Consider the following 11789-nt stretch of genomic DNA (forward strand, 5'->3'; position numbering starts at 1 on the left):
CCCCCCAAAAAAAAGTGACTTGTAATGGTCTTTGGGTGTGCTATCAATTTAAATCTCTCTTCTTCAAAAGACTGTGTTCAGGTCACCAATCAGACATTAGGGAAATCATTTATTGCGGTAAAAGTGGGCCATAGACCTACCTGATATAGGAGGTAGGTGGACTCCACCAGCTCTGGTCTCAGGGGGTAGAAGGAGACATCAGGAGTCTGCAGCTGCCAATTATATCTCTCGGGCAGAGCGCCGAATCTCTTCCAGATTGCATAGTAAAAGGCGTGCAGACAGATGGCGTCCTCTATGTCCCCTTTTAACACCTTTAAGAATGAAATCTACAATTATAATCAACATTAATTGTTTACAGGCATCCTCCATGACAACACCCGGGTATCTTCAAGGTGGCATTGTCAGAGAAGATGAACTGCAATCTGGAAACAGATCAGCTGGCAATTCCAGGAGGAGTAGACAAAAACGACAAGACTGCTCCGGGGTCACGTCGTACCTGAAGGCCGGGGAAGAATGCCTGCAGAGAGTCGATCCACGTGTTCATGATCTGGCCATTAAACATGTTTACGTTGACGTATAGTGGCGGGTCCCCCTCACCTTCATTGCACGCTTCTCGCCTGGAGGACAAATCAACCGTTACCATCAGTCATATAAACCATACCCATTATCTACACTTCAGTTGTCCCCTTTCCTCCGAGGATAATAACCATCCCTTCCCACAGCATCCCTATCCATCTAACAAGAGTGACAACCCGCCAATAATACAGCAGGTATGGTCTAGTGAAGGGGGGGGCATGTGTGATGTCAGGAGAATGGTCCGAGAATAGTGCTATTGTCAACAGAGGAGAAGGAAGAAGACAAATTTAAGTTTGTTCATCAACCTTATAGGAGGGGTTACATGTTCAGGCTTAAAAGTTATAAGACACTCGGGTATACAATCTGTGTGCCAGCAACACCAGACAGGAAATACACGTCGAGGCCAAAAGTCTGAACACCTGAGCATCTCTATATGAGATTGTTGGACCCCCCATTCCAAAGGGCATTAGTATGGAGATGGACAACTTCTGCAGCATTAACAGCATCCACTGTTCCGGGAGGTGTCATAGACAGTCCATATCCAGCAAAAGTATAGTCCTGGTGATCTCACGAGTGTACCTCAAGGTAGATAGGCAATAGAGGGTACTGAAAGTGGAGTGTAGCAAGACAGACAACTACAGGGGACATGGGAGGCCACAGGCCCACCAGGCAAGCTGGACTGGGGCCCACCAGGCAAGCTGGACTGGGGCCCACCAGGCAAGCTGGACTGGGGCCCACCAGGCAAGCTGGACTGGGGCCCACCAGGCAAACTGGACTGGGGCCCACCAGGCAAACTGGACTGGGGCCCACCAGGCAAACTGGACTGGGGGGCACCACGCAACTGGACTGGGGGGCACCACGCAACTGGACTGGGGGGCACCACGCAACTGGACTGGGGCCCACGGGGGGCACCAGGCAGATGAGTAATGCACGGTTAGCATCTCAGGATTTAATTGCTGTACATGTCCCCACTTGAAAACCTGGCCTCACTATTGGTGCTGGGTACTACTGTCTTGAGGATAAAACTGAGGAGTGAAACGTTATCACCAGAAAAGTAGAGGCGATATTCTCCAATTCAGACACTTTCTGGTGACAACTGTCAGAGAAGGATTGCCTCAAAATTTGTGGAAAACTTACTGCTGTGTCTCAGGGGAAAGGAAATTAAAGCAAATGTCCCTAATGGGGACACAGATGGTAACAGAAACAGGTCATAGGTTCTAAGCCTTGTTACTGCAGCAAAAGCGAAAAGAAAAACAAAGTTCTAGCTAGAGTCCGATCTTAAGATCCACAATTACTGGAGTACAGCACAAGTGCCGTCTGGCAGTTCTAGAAGAGCAAATCTTTCATAACTGATCCTCTGCTGTATTCACAGATCCCCCCCAATCACACCACCCACCCACCTACCCTCTCCGCAAGTGGCTCTGGATGCTTTTATATGCTTCGTTAAACATGTTCAGGTCCTCCTCCTCCCCAAACAAGATGTAGGACTTCAGCAGGTACTCGAAGAAGGAATCTAGACCAGCGCCGAGTCCGCTCTGCTTCCCAACCCACTCCCCGGTCTGGATGTCCACCACATTGCCTGAGAGCAGAGAAAGGGAAAGAAAGTGAGAACAGAGGCTGGTGGTGGGACAACGACAAGACATCTCTAGTCATCCTCCTCACCTAGGAGCCCGGTACTATTGCTGCGCAAACTCCAGAGAGACTGCACAGCTCGGCGAGCCACCCATTCAAACGTGGAGTCTCCCAGAAGCCGGCTCAGGATGCCAAACTCGACCAGAAGAGAACCGGCTCCGGCGGTGCAGGTCTCGTTCAGGCTGCCGGGTGGGACTCCTTTCTGCAGATTTACCTAGAAGGAGAAGGACGAGGAGGTTCAGTCTCTACAACTTCGCACATTCTTACCACACAGAGGTGCCACTAAAGTAGATTCTTCTCCCAAAAGTGATTTAAGTTTCCTGTTCGTCCATGTCCGGTATACCTACCCGTGGATAAGGCATGCCGGTTTTGGTGTTCTCGAAGGCAGGAAGGAGCCTGACGGCAAGGTCGTGGGCCATGTGGAGGAGCTCGTTATCATAACCGCTGACTGTCATATTTCCGAACGGCTGTTTGCTGTCTGTCAGGATGATGTGCGCGGACAGAAGACTTCCCATAATCCTGCGTAGGTCAGAGAGAGGCACAGACAGGTCAGATTTAAAGAGAACATGTACGCCAGTGCTCCCCAACCTTTTTATCGCCGCGGACCGGTCAACGTTTGATAATTTTACCGTGGCCCGCTGAGGGGGGGACGTTGATTGTTTATATTTTAGATTGTTTTGATTTAATAATTTTAATTTAATTGTATTTAAACATGCCTTCAAAATAAAATAGTTACACCAAAAAATGAAAGCGTTGGAATTCTTCACCTATTCCACCACCGAAAAACTGGGCGAGATTACGTTAAAATGTGTGACCACGTCACTGGTCCCGGGAAGGACAGGTGCTGCGTGTGATTAGAACGCAGCCCCCGTCCTTCTCTATGAGGCTATGCGGCCGTACGCCCCCCTACGCTCACCTCATTTGCAGGTCCGTAGGGGTGCGGGTTTTCTGGCCGGGATGCATACATGTTCCATTACGGCGGCGTATGGATACGATCACCCATACCCTATGGACCTGCACTTGAGGTGAGCGTAGGGGGGCGTACGGCCGCGTAGCACCATAGAGAAGGACGGGGGCTGCGTTCTAATCACACGCAGCACCTGTCCAACGGCACATACACTATTGCCAAAAGTCTTGGGACGCCCCTCCAAATCATTGGATTCAGGTGTTCGTGACATTTCCTGGCTACTAAATATTCCGCGGTCACCTGTTACTGGGATTATAACAAAGTGGAAGCAACTGGGAACAACAGCAACTCAGCCAGGAAGTGGTCGGCCACGTCACATGACAGAGCGGGGTCAGCGCATGATGAAGCGCACAGTGCGCAGAAGTCGCCAACTGTCTGCAGAGTCAATAGCTACAGACCTCCAAACTCCATGCGGCCTTCAGATTGGCACAACAACAGTGCGTAGAGAGCTTCATGGAACGGGTTTCCATGGCCGAGCAGCTGCATCCAAGCCGCACATCACCAAGTGCAATGCAAAGCGTGGGATGCCGTGGTGTAATTTCATGTGCGGGTAAAGGTCGGTGTCCCAATACTTTTGGCTATATAGTGTATAGGGGAGCTGCCACTACTTGCTTCAATCAATAGGAGGCGGCAGCAGGGTCAGAGAGCTGGAGCCTGCATCTTTCACAGCAGGGGTGTGCCCTCATTTTGATCCAAACAGACTCTACTGCAATGCAGAGGGTGGATTTTAGTCACTGGGGGATGGAGGGTGAAGACATCTTACAAGAGGAGAACACAAAGAGCAACTCAGCACATCCAGTGACAAATAGCCAGCAGCACACAGCAAGGTCCAGTGCTTGTAAAACATTATGACTCCTGGACAAACATTACAGGAGCCCGATCCAGAACCAGCTCTCTAGGGTGAAACGCATCAGAAAAAGAAGTTGCAGACAGGGATCCTTCGACTGGAGTAATAAAGTTTTACAAGTGCCCAGATAGCAAGCAATTGAGCTGCAAGTGTGAAAATGACTCGCTAAGCTATTGCAGACTTGCCGCGCTTCACAATTTTGTTGCACAATTACAGCAGGTCTGCATTGCAAGTCTCTAGATCAAGATGCTTTGCAGAAGTGCTGCACACTCGCAGGACTCTTGCTGTAGACTTGCCAAGCAAATTTGCTAAAAATTCAAAAAGTGTCGCCTAGAACTTGTGCTGCGAGTGTTCGGCGGGTCTACAACCGGCCAGGGAATGTGTGCAGCAAGTTAACAAATTACAATTTAAACATGCCACAAGTTTGTGGCAAGTTATCCTTCCTATGTGAGTGTTGGATGTTACGGTGTGCTGATGGCTGTCTTTCTGCGAATGGGCTGACAAGTTGGGGTGGGCAGGATCCCCTGCTTGACATCTGCACCCAGTCAGCCAAAGCAGTGATCCACTATATAGAACTATGAGGTGCGTGCTTTTCACTCACCTCATAGTTCTAGCCGACCTGTGACAATGAGACTGTCACAGGTCGGCTCAGTAGATCGGGAAGTTAGCGAACACATACCGGGTTCGCTCACCTCTCGATCATGTCATGGCTCTCTGCTGTGACAGGGGAGGGGCTGGATTCCCCCCTCCCCGCTCCGATCTGCCAGCGCTGACTGGCAGAACGGACGGGGGAGGGTACAGCTGGCTCTGCCTCTAGATAGGCAGAGCCAGCTGTCAGTCACGCAGCTGGGCGGATCCCGGCATAATTGTCAGGATCCGCTTCAGCTGCGGCGTCTCAGTATACCGCGAGCAGCAGCTCCCTATATACTGAGCCTAGGGTGACGGGAGGACGCTAGTTTGTGTCCTCCCGTTACACTAAGGAGAACTATGGTGAAAAGCCCTGACCCCATAGTTCTCCTTTAAAAAGCAAAAGGAAACATTTACTTGAAGAAAGAGCTCCTTGATGATGATGCACATTCATGGTTTAGGCGACAAATAAAACTGCAGATTTTGAATAGTGGAAACCCGCAAGCTTCATAGTTTGCAGAAGACGTGCGCCATTCTCGGGTTACAAATATACATCATCTTAGCTGGATTTGTATTTTAAAAGGAGAACTATGAGGTAAGTATTTTCCCCATAGTTCTCCTAAGGGTCACAGGAGGACATATACTAGCGTCCTCCCGTCACCCAAAGCTCAGTATACCGCGAGCTACAGCTAGTTATGATTCAGATCTACTTTAAAGGATAACATTGTCCTGATGTGTAAAAACATTGAACACCTTCACCCTACAGCTAAGAAATGTTTCAGCTTTACCCGCATCAGGTGTCAGTCTTCTACTGGAGGACAGAAAATGAATGGTCGGCCTGGCTGGAGTGTTTAGAAACGACAAGACCTGAACTGTGACAATCTGATTACCGAATAGTCGCTTCAAACACCTGCACTGTGGAGTCTTTATCGAAAGACACGGTATCAATCACCAGACGGACAGCTTTCTGAAACTCTGAGGAATTCCCCATAACCTGCAAAGGAAAGAAATAAATCATCATCACCTTCTGCTCTGCTGGAGGACTCTGCTCTGCTGGAGGACTCTGCTCGTTCCTCTGACTTCTGATATACTCTGCTCTGCTGGAGGACTCTGCTCCTTCCTCTATAACTCTCCTCTCCTGATATAATCTGCTCTGCAGGAGGACTCTGCTCCTTCCTCTATACACTCTGCTCTGCTGGAGGACTCTGCTCCTTCCTCTAACTCTCCTGAAACACTCTGCTCTGCTGGAGGACTCTGCTCCTTCCTCTAACTCTCCTGAAACACTCTGCTCTGCTGGAGGACTCTGCTCCTTCCTCTAACTCTCCTGAAACACTCTGCTCTGCTGGAGGACTCTGCTCCTTCCTCTAACTCTCCTGAAACACTCTGCTCTGCTGGAGGACTCTGCTCTCTGCTTTATTTTTCAGTTCTTATAACTCTGCCCTACAACACAGTACAGTCTTTTCTACATAACATTGAGGCTTTGTGGCCTTCCAAAGACCCGACTGCCGTAGACTTATTTTGGTGCTGTGAATATTCTCACTTGATTGATTGGCAACAGGCAAGCATGGAATAAGGAGGCAAACAACCTGAGACAGACAATCTTAAAAGAAACCAATCTAAATAAAAAGGGTGCCACTAAAGACCACTAATTAAAGCAGACTTCACGTCCGAGGGCGACCTTCCATTTCCTATCTCTTGGGAACCCCAACGCAGCAAAGATTCTGATTCAGTTCCTGCCCTGCTTAGCATAGAGAACATCAACCCTTCATAATGGAGGTTGTAGATGTACAGACTTTGGGAACTGAAGTGCAGAGGTCTCACTAATAGGGGGTTTTATTCCCCAACACCCCCCCCCCAAACATTACAGTATCAATTGTGGGTGGACTGATACTTTACAGCTGCCCACCCCGGGTCACAGCACCCTGCCTCAGTACTCCTCAGCCCTGATGCAAGCAGTGGGTTGGCTCATGGGAGGAGTTATGCAAATATAAAAATGCCTTGGTGGGTGTCAGTCTGGAGGAGTGGGTATACCTAGGCAGAATGAATTAGCATGCAGACCGCCCTAGATAACACCCACATGCGATGTTGAGCGTCCCCATGATTGAAACAACTGAAATCCAATGAATGGAAGGGGCGGGGCCAGGAACAGTGAGGCTGGGGAGGAAAGCACTAGTTGATGCTGGAAATCCTCCACCCAGGAAGTGAGGCGGGCTCCATCTGACTTGCTGCAGCTTCTAATGCACATTGTGAGAAGCTCCCAGTGTGCTGTGACATCAGAGGAAGACATTCCAGTCCAGGAGAGGAAACTGTACAATTGTGCAAGACTGACGGGGAGGACAGAGGTCACATATAAGACTGACGGGGAGGACGGAGGTCACATATAAGACTGACGGGGAGGACGGAGGTCACATATAAGACTGACGGGGAGGACGGAGGTCACATAAGACTGAAGGGAAGGCCGGAGTTCAGCTTTAATCGGGTCAGCCTATGGATCTCTAGCTTCTGCAGGATTGCATTTGCACAATGTTGGGATGTTGGGACCTGGAATGTGAATAAAGGGTTGTCTGCACAGCTGGACATTGACACGTTCGCAGTATAGGCGCTACAAGTCAAGGACTCGGCCAGATAAGAAAGTACATAAGTCTCGTACTATCTCGCTGATCCAACCGCGTCACAGGCCAGTCTGTACACGTTCCCATAAGCAAGACATAAAGCTGCACGTGAAGTCAAGGTTTGAATCCCGGTCAGGACACTATCTGCATGGAGTTGGCATGTTCTCCCTGTGCTTTCCTCCCACACTCCAAAAGTAATGCAGGAAGGTTAATCGGCTCCGGTCTAAATTTGGCCCTAGTATGTGTGCACAAGGCCGGATTTACTCTCTCTGCTGCCCCAAGGCCAGGTTCCTCAATGTGCCCCCCTAACCGCCAAACCCCCCCCCAGCAAAGTTACTGGACCTTACGCCGGGATCACTTGTACATAACAAGTTGCGGCTTCCCCGCTGTACATTGAGCTCTGCTTGCCCAAAGCCGGGCTAAATGTAGAAAACAACTACCCGCCCGGCACTGCATGTCCCAGGCGTCGGGAGATAGGAATTCCACACCCCTGCGGCATATCTACTCCCTGCGGCATATCTACTCCCTGCTGCCCCTCTACTCCCTGCTGCCCCTAGGCCGGGCCTTGGTTGGCCTTGTGGGAAATCCGGCCCTGTGTGTGCAAAAAGGACCTTAGATTGCAAGCTCCTCAGGGCAGGGGGTGATGTGAATGTACAATATGTAAATGGTCAGCTCTATTTCCGGACATGAAGAACGTGTACTTGGTCTGAATGAAGAAAACAGCCGGGCAAGGCATTTCCAGGAGCCGCAAGTAACGGCACCTCACACATTTCAGAATTATTTTACAGCAAAACATTTGTTCTGTTTCATGATGTCTACAGGAAATGAACTGTAAACCCCTGAAAGTAACTCCGGCTGCATCTATGCTCCATGTGACCCTTCACGCCTGAAACCTCCGCGTGCTGTCTAAGAATAGGCCGCGCACACTGCACGCATCACAGATTCAGTTTCAGTTGGTAGTTTTGGTCCCCCAGGAGCAGGTATTGTGGTATTGGGGGGGGGGGTTCCTGGAACTCCCTATGAAACTCGGCACACCTGCAGTTCTTCATAGACAGAGGAACATATGGAGTGGCAGATAACTACATGGAAACACGCGTGTATTAGAGCCGGAATGGCGCAGGATTTAAAGTGGAAATAAAACTCACCGGGACAACTTTATCCCAATTAAAAATCAACATAAAATGGTGCCCACTGATAGCGGTTGGGTCATTCAAATCAACCTCCCACCTAGGTTTTGGTTTATGATATCACTGGTGCATGCGCACTATCTGCCGCATTCCTGGCATGTCAGTGGTGCCGGAATCCTTCTGCGCTCCTTGGTGGGACTCTCACGATGCCCTTGCTCTTCCCATCTGCCCTTGATGACTATGAATTATTGCCCATGTGCAGGGGTGTAGAGTTGCACTGCTCCCATCTACCCTATGTGACTATGCATTACCGTACATGCACAGGGTTAGGGAGTGACATCAGCAGTTGCTGTTCCCTTCTACCCAGAGTGACTATGCATTACCGTACATGCTTGGGGTTGGAGAGTGACGTTAACTGGTGCTCCCTTCAACCTGGCGTGACTACGCCGATACAGAATACTGATACCGGGTGGCATGTAAAGACTCGCCGCCGGCTTTCTCATTAGCCATGGAGCCAGCTAATTCTGGCCAATCAGGAAGCCGGGTAATGACTTGCCACCTAGCTAGCTCTCCGACCAATCAGGAACCTGGGCGGCGAGTCATTACACGCTGCCCGGCTTCCTAATGGGCCGGGAAGCCGGCTCCATGCTCTCTCGACACCAAGTGACGAGGGAGCATGGAGTCGGCTTTCCAGCCAACCAGGAAGCCGGGGGGGCAAGTCATTACCCACCCCCCAGCTTCCCGAGTGGCCAGCAAGCCAGTTACATGCTACCTGGTGACAAAAGAACATGGAGTCGGCTTCCCGGCCGATCAGGAGGCCGTGCAGCGTGTAAAGTCTCGCAACACGGCTTCCTGATACGGGAAATTCCGGTATTGGGATATGCATTGGGAGCATTTGGGCGAGTACTCCCCCCAAATACTCGGTATCGGCACCAATACGGATTCTAGTATCGGTGCATTCCCAATTATTAATAATGAGAATATCGCATTGCTGGGTTATCAAGAAAAAAAAACAAACCCTGTGAGATTCTCTCTGAACTGTCCCGGAAACGTCAGAGGAGCCGGCGGAAAAGCCGCCATTGAATATTACCCGGCGTGTCATCCTCCCGGTTACACCACCGCGTCTGCTCGGAGACCCGGGACTACAGGAGAAGACACCACACAGAGCAGCGTGATAACTCACCACCAATGTGTCCAGCGCGTCAACCAGGGTGAGCGAATAGTTCCCCAGGACGTCGTTGATGTTGAGGTTTGAACTGAAAAATAAAACACAGGCGGAGGAATTAGCAGAGTCCGGAGGCGGACCGACCCCGGCAGAGCTTAATCGCAGTGTGTACAGGAGGCTCTGCTGAACATTCCACATAAAAAGCTGACTACAAAAAAAATATATTCTGTACATCTCTGCAATACAAAAAATATAAAACATGGGTGAATACGGACATTCACCCAACAAATGGACATTCACCTGCGTTTTATACCTACAAACATGCTGCAAACACTGAAAAATACTCGTTGATCAGCCAGAAATCCAGTTAGTTCCTAACTTCCTGTAGTGAGCTGACAACACAGTGTATCAGTGTTGTCACCCCTGTCCGAGTTATCCACACTTCTTGACTACAGACCCTCTCCCCTTGTCTCCTCTACATAACAGGAGGTGTTCTGTAGACCAGCAGAGGAGTCAGGCAGGACTGACAACACTGCCTGGGACTTCAGCAGGTGTACGGCGTTGTCAACTCGCAAAGTTAGATCTCACTGGTTTTATTATTCCCAGGCATACTGTACACCTTGAAGGGCATTTTGAGAACGGCCGCCACATTCGCAGCTCCTATTCCGGAGGCCGTGAAGCGGGGGACAGTTCTGTGTGCGATGCTCCAGAGGTGCAAATAGACCCGTACGGAACAAGCGCTCGGGCAGCAGCAGCAGCATCATCATTCAATAGGCTAGGGGGCCTGGACGTGACAGCAGCTGTTGTGGTAGGCGACACAAATCTACATCGCAACCTTGGCACTCCAGCTGTTGAAGCTACAAGTCCCATCATGCCTCTAGGAGTCATGCAATGTCTCATGGGACTTGTAGTTCTACAACAGCTGGAGTGTTGAGGTTGTCTAACCCTGCTTTAGGACACACAAGGTGCTGTACATACCGAGCAAAGCTTTTCCTGCTCACCTGGGGGAATACACACACACATATATACACATATATACACATATATACACACACACACACATACACGGTATATACTCTATGTGCGTCATACTGTGCCGGCTCTATAGGTGGCATATGCCGTACAGACTCTATGGGTGACAGGCACATATAGGATACATAGGGGGTCCTTGGTGTGCAAAGGACAGTATATAGGCACAGTATAGGCTCTATAGGTGACAGGCACATATAGGAAGTCCATGGTATGTAGTGGAGAGTATATAGGCACTGTACAGGCTCTATAGGTGACATATGTCATAGACTCTATAGGTGACAGGCACATATAGGATACATAGGGTGCCCCTGGTGTACAGAAGACAGTATATACTCTATAGGTGTCATACGGTACAGGCTCTATAGGTGACAGTCACGTGACAGGCAGGTATGGGATACATACGGGTCCATGGTGTCCGGGCCCCGCCCCCGGCACAGGATTGGGTTGAGCTCGTCCTCGGGGAAGGCGTACATCATGTAGTTGTCATAGGCGAAGCTGAACATGTCTCGGGCTCTCTCCCTCATGTGACGCCGCAGGGCGGCGGGGAAGCTGCTGTACCTCCGTCCGTACTCATCATCCGCCAGGTGGAAGTGGCCGTACGATGAGCGGCACACCGGCCTTATGGCCCCCTCGACCGCCCCTCGCACCAGCCCGGTGGACATGTAACCCCGCAGAGCCTGCAGCCCGAGCCGGAGGAGCAGGAGCCCGAGTACCGCCGACCAGCACCGCATCCCGGGGCCCGACACTTCCGCCTTGCGCCCCGCCCACCGTCGCCCTCATAGGACGGCCGACCGGGCCGCGACGCTGCGATTGGACGGGGATCAAAACCTGAGTGTCAACCTCCTCCAATCGCCGGTCAGCACGTCACCACGAGTTTGGAGCGTCATCACGTGTCCATAGAGACACTTCCTGAAAGTGAAGTTAACCCCGCCTCCTCAGCCTTGTTTACATGCCTCTGCTCGCACGTGACCTGCCCTCGTGTGCCACTCCCTGACTGAGGAATACCAAACATAAGGTGATCCCCGCCCACCTTCACAAGCCTGAGGATTCCACGCCTACTACACCCAGCCTGAAAATTCCACGCCCACTACACCCAAAATAAAAATTGGTGTAAGCATTGTTCTAGCACATAGGTGCACCCAATGTGTATTTACGTGGGGGCGGGGGACTTAACAAATGTTTTTTTTTTTTTTTCTTTTTTTTT

At 50.5% G+C, this 11789-nt stretch overlaps 1 protein-coding gene across 1 annotated transcript in view; it reads right to left on the reverse strand.

Moving 5' to 3' along the window:
* The window catches only part of EDEM1 (ER degradation enhancing alpha-mannosidase like protein 1), an 18995-nt gene extending 7679 nt beyond the window's left edge, over positions 1-11316 (reverse strand). Inside the window, exons 1-8 of the mRNA XM_018562548.1 lie at positions 10988-11316; positions 9572-9644; positions 5540-5643; positions 2556-2727; positions 2239-2422; positions 1981-2155; positions 497-617; positions 141-311 (exon numbers count right to left, since the gene is read on the reverse strand). Of these exons, the coding sequence (XP_018418050.1) occupies positions 141-311; positions 497-617; positions 1981-2155; positions 2239-2422; positions 2556-2727; positions 5540-5643; positions 9572-9644; positions 10988-11316 (1329 nt within the window). The remainder of the gene's footprint in view (positions 1-140; positions 312-496; positions 618-1980; positions 2156-2238; positions 2423-2555; positions 2728-5539; positions 5644-9571; positions 9645-10987) is intronic.
* Between the last annotated feature and the right edge of the window lie 473 nt (positions 11317-11789).

Source organism: Nanorana parkeri, unplaced genomic scaffold, assembly GCF_000935625.1.
Source record: "Nanorana parkeri isolate BGI_ZX_2015 unplaced genomic scaffold, ASM93562v1 scaffold583, whole genome shotgun sequence".
NCBI lineage: Eukaryota > Metazoa > Chordata > Amphibia > Anura > Dicroglossidae > Nanorana > Nanorana parkeri.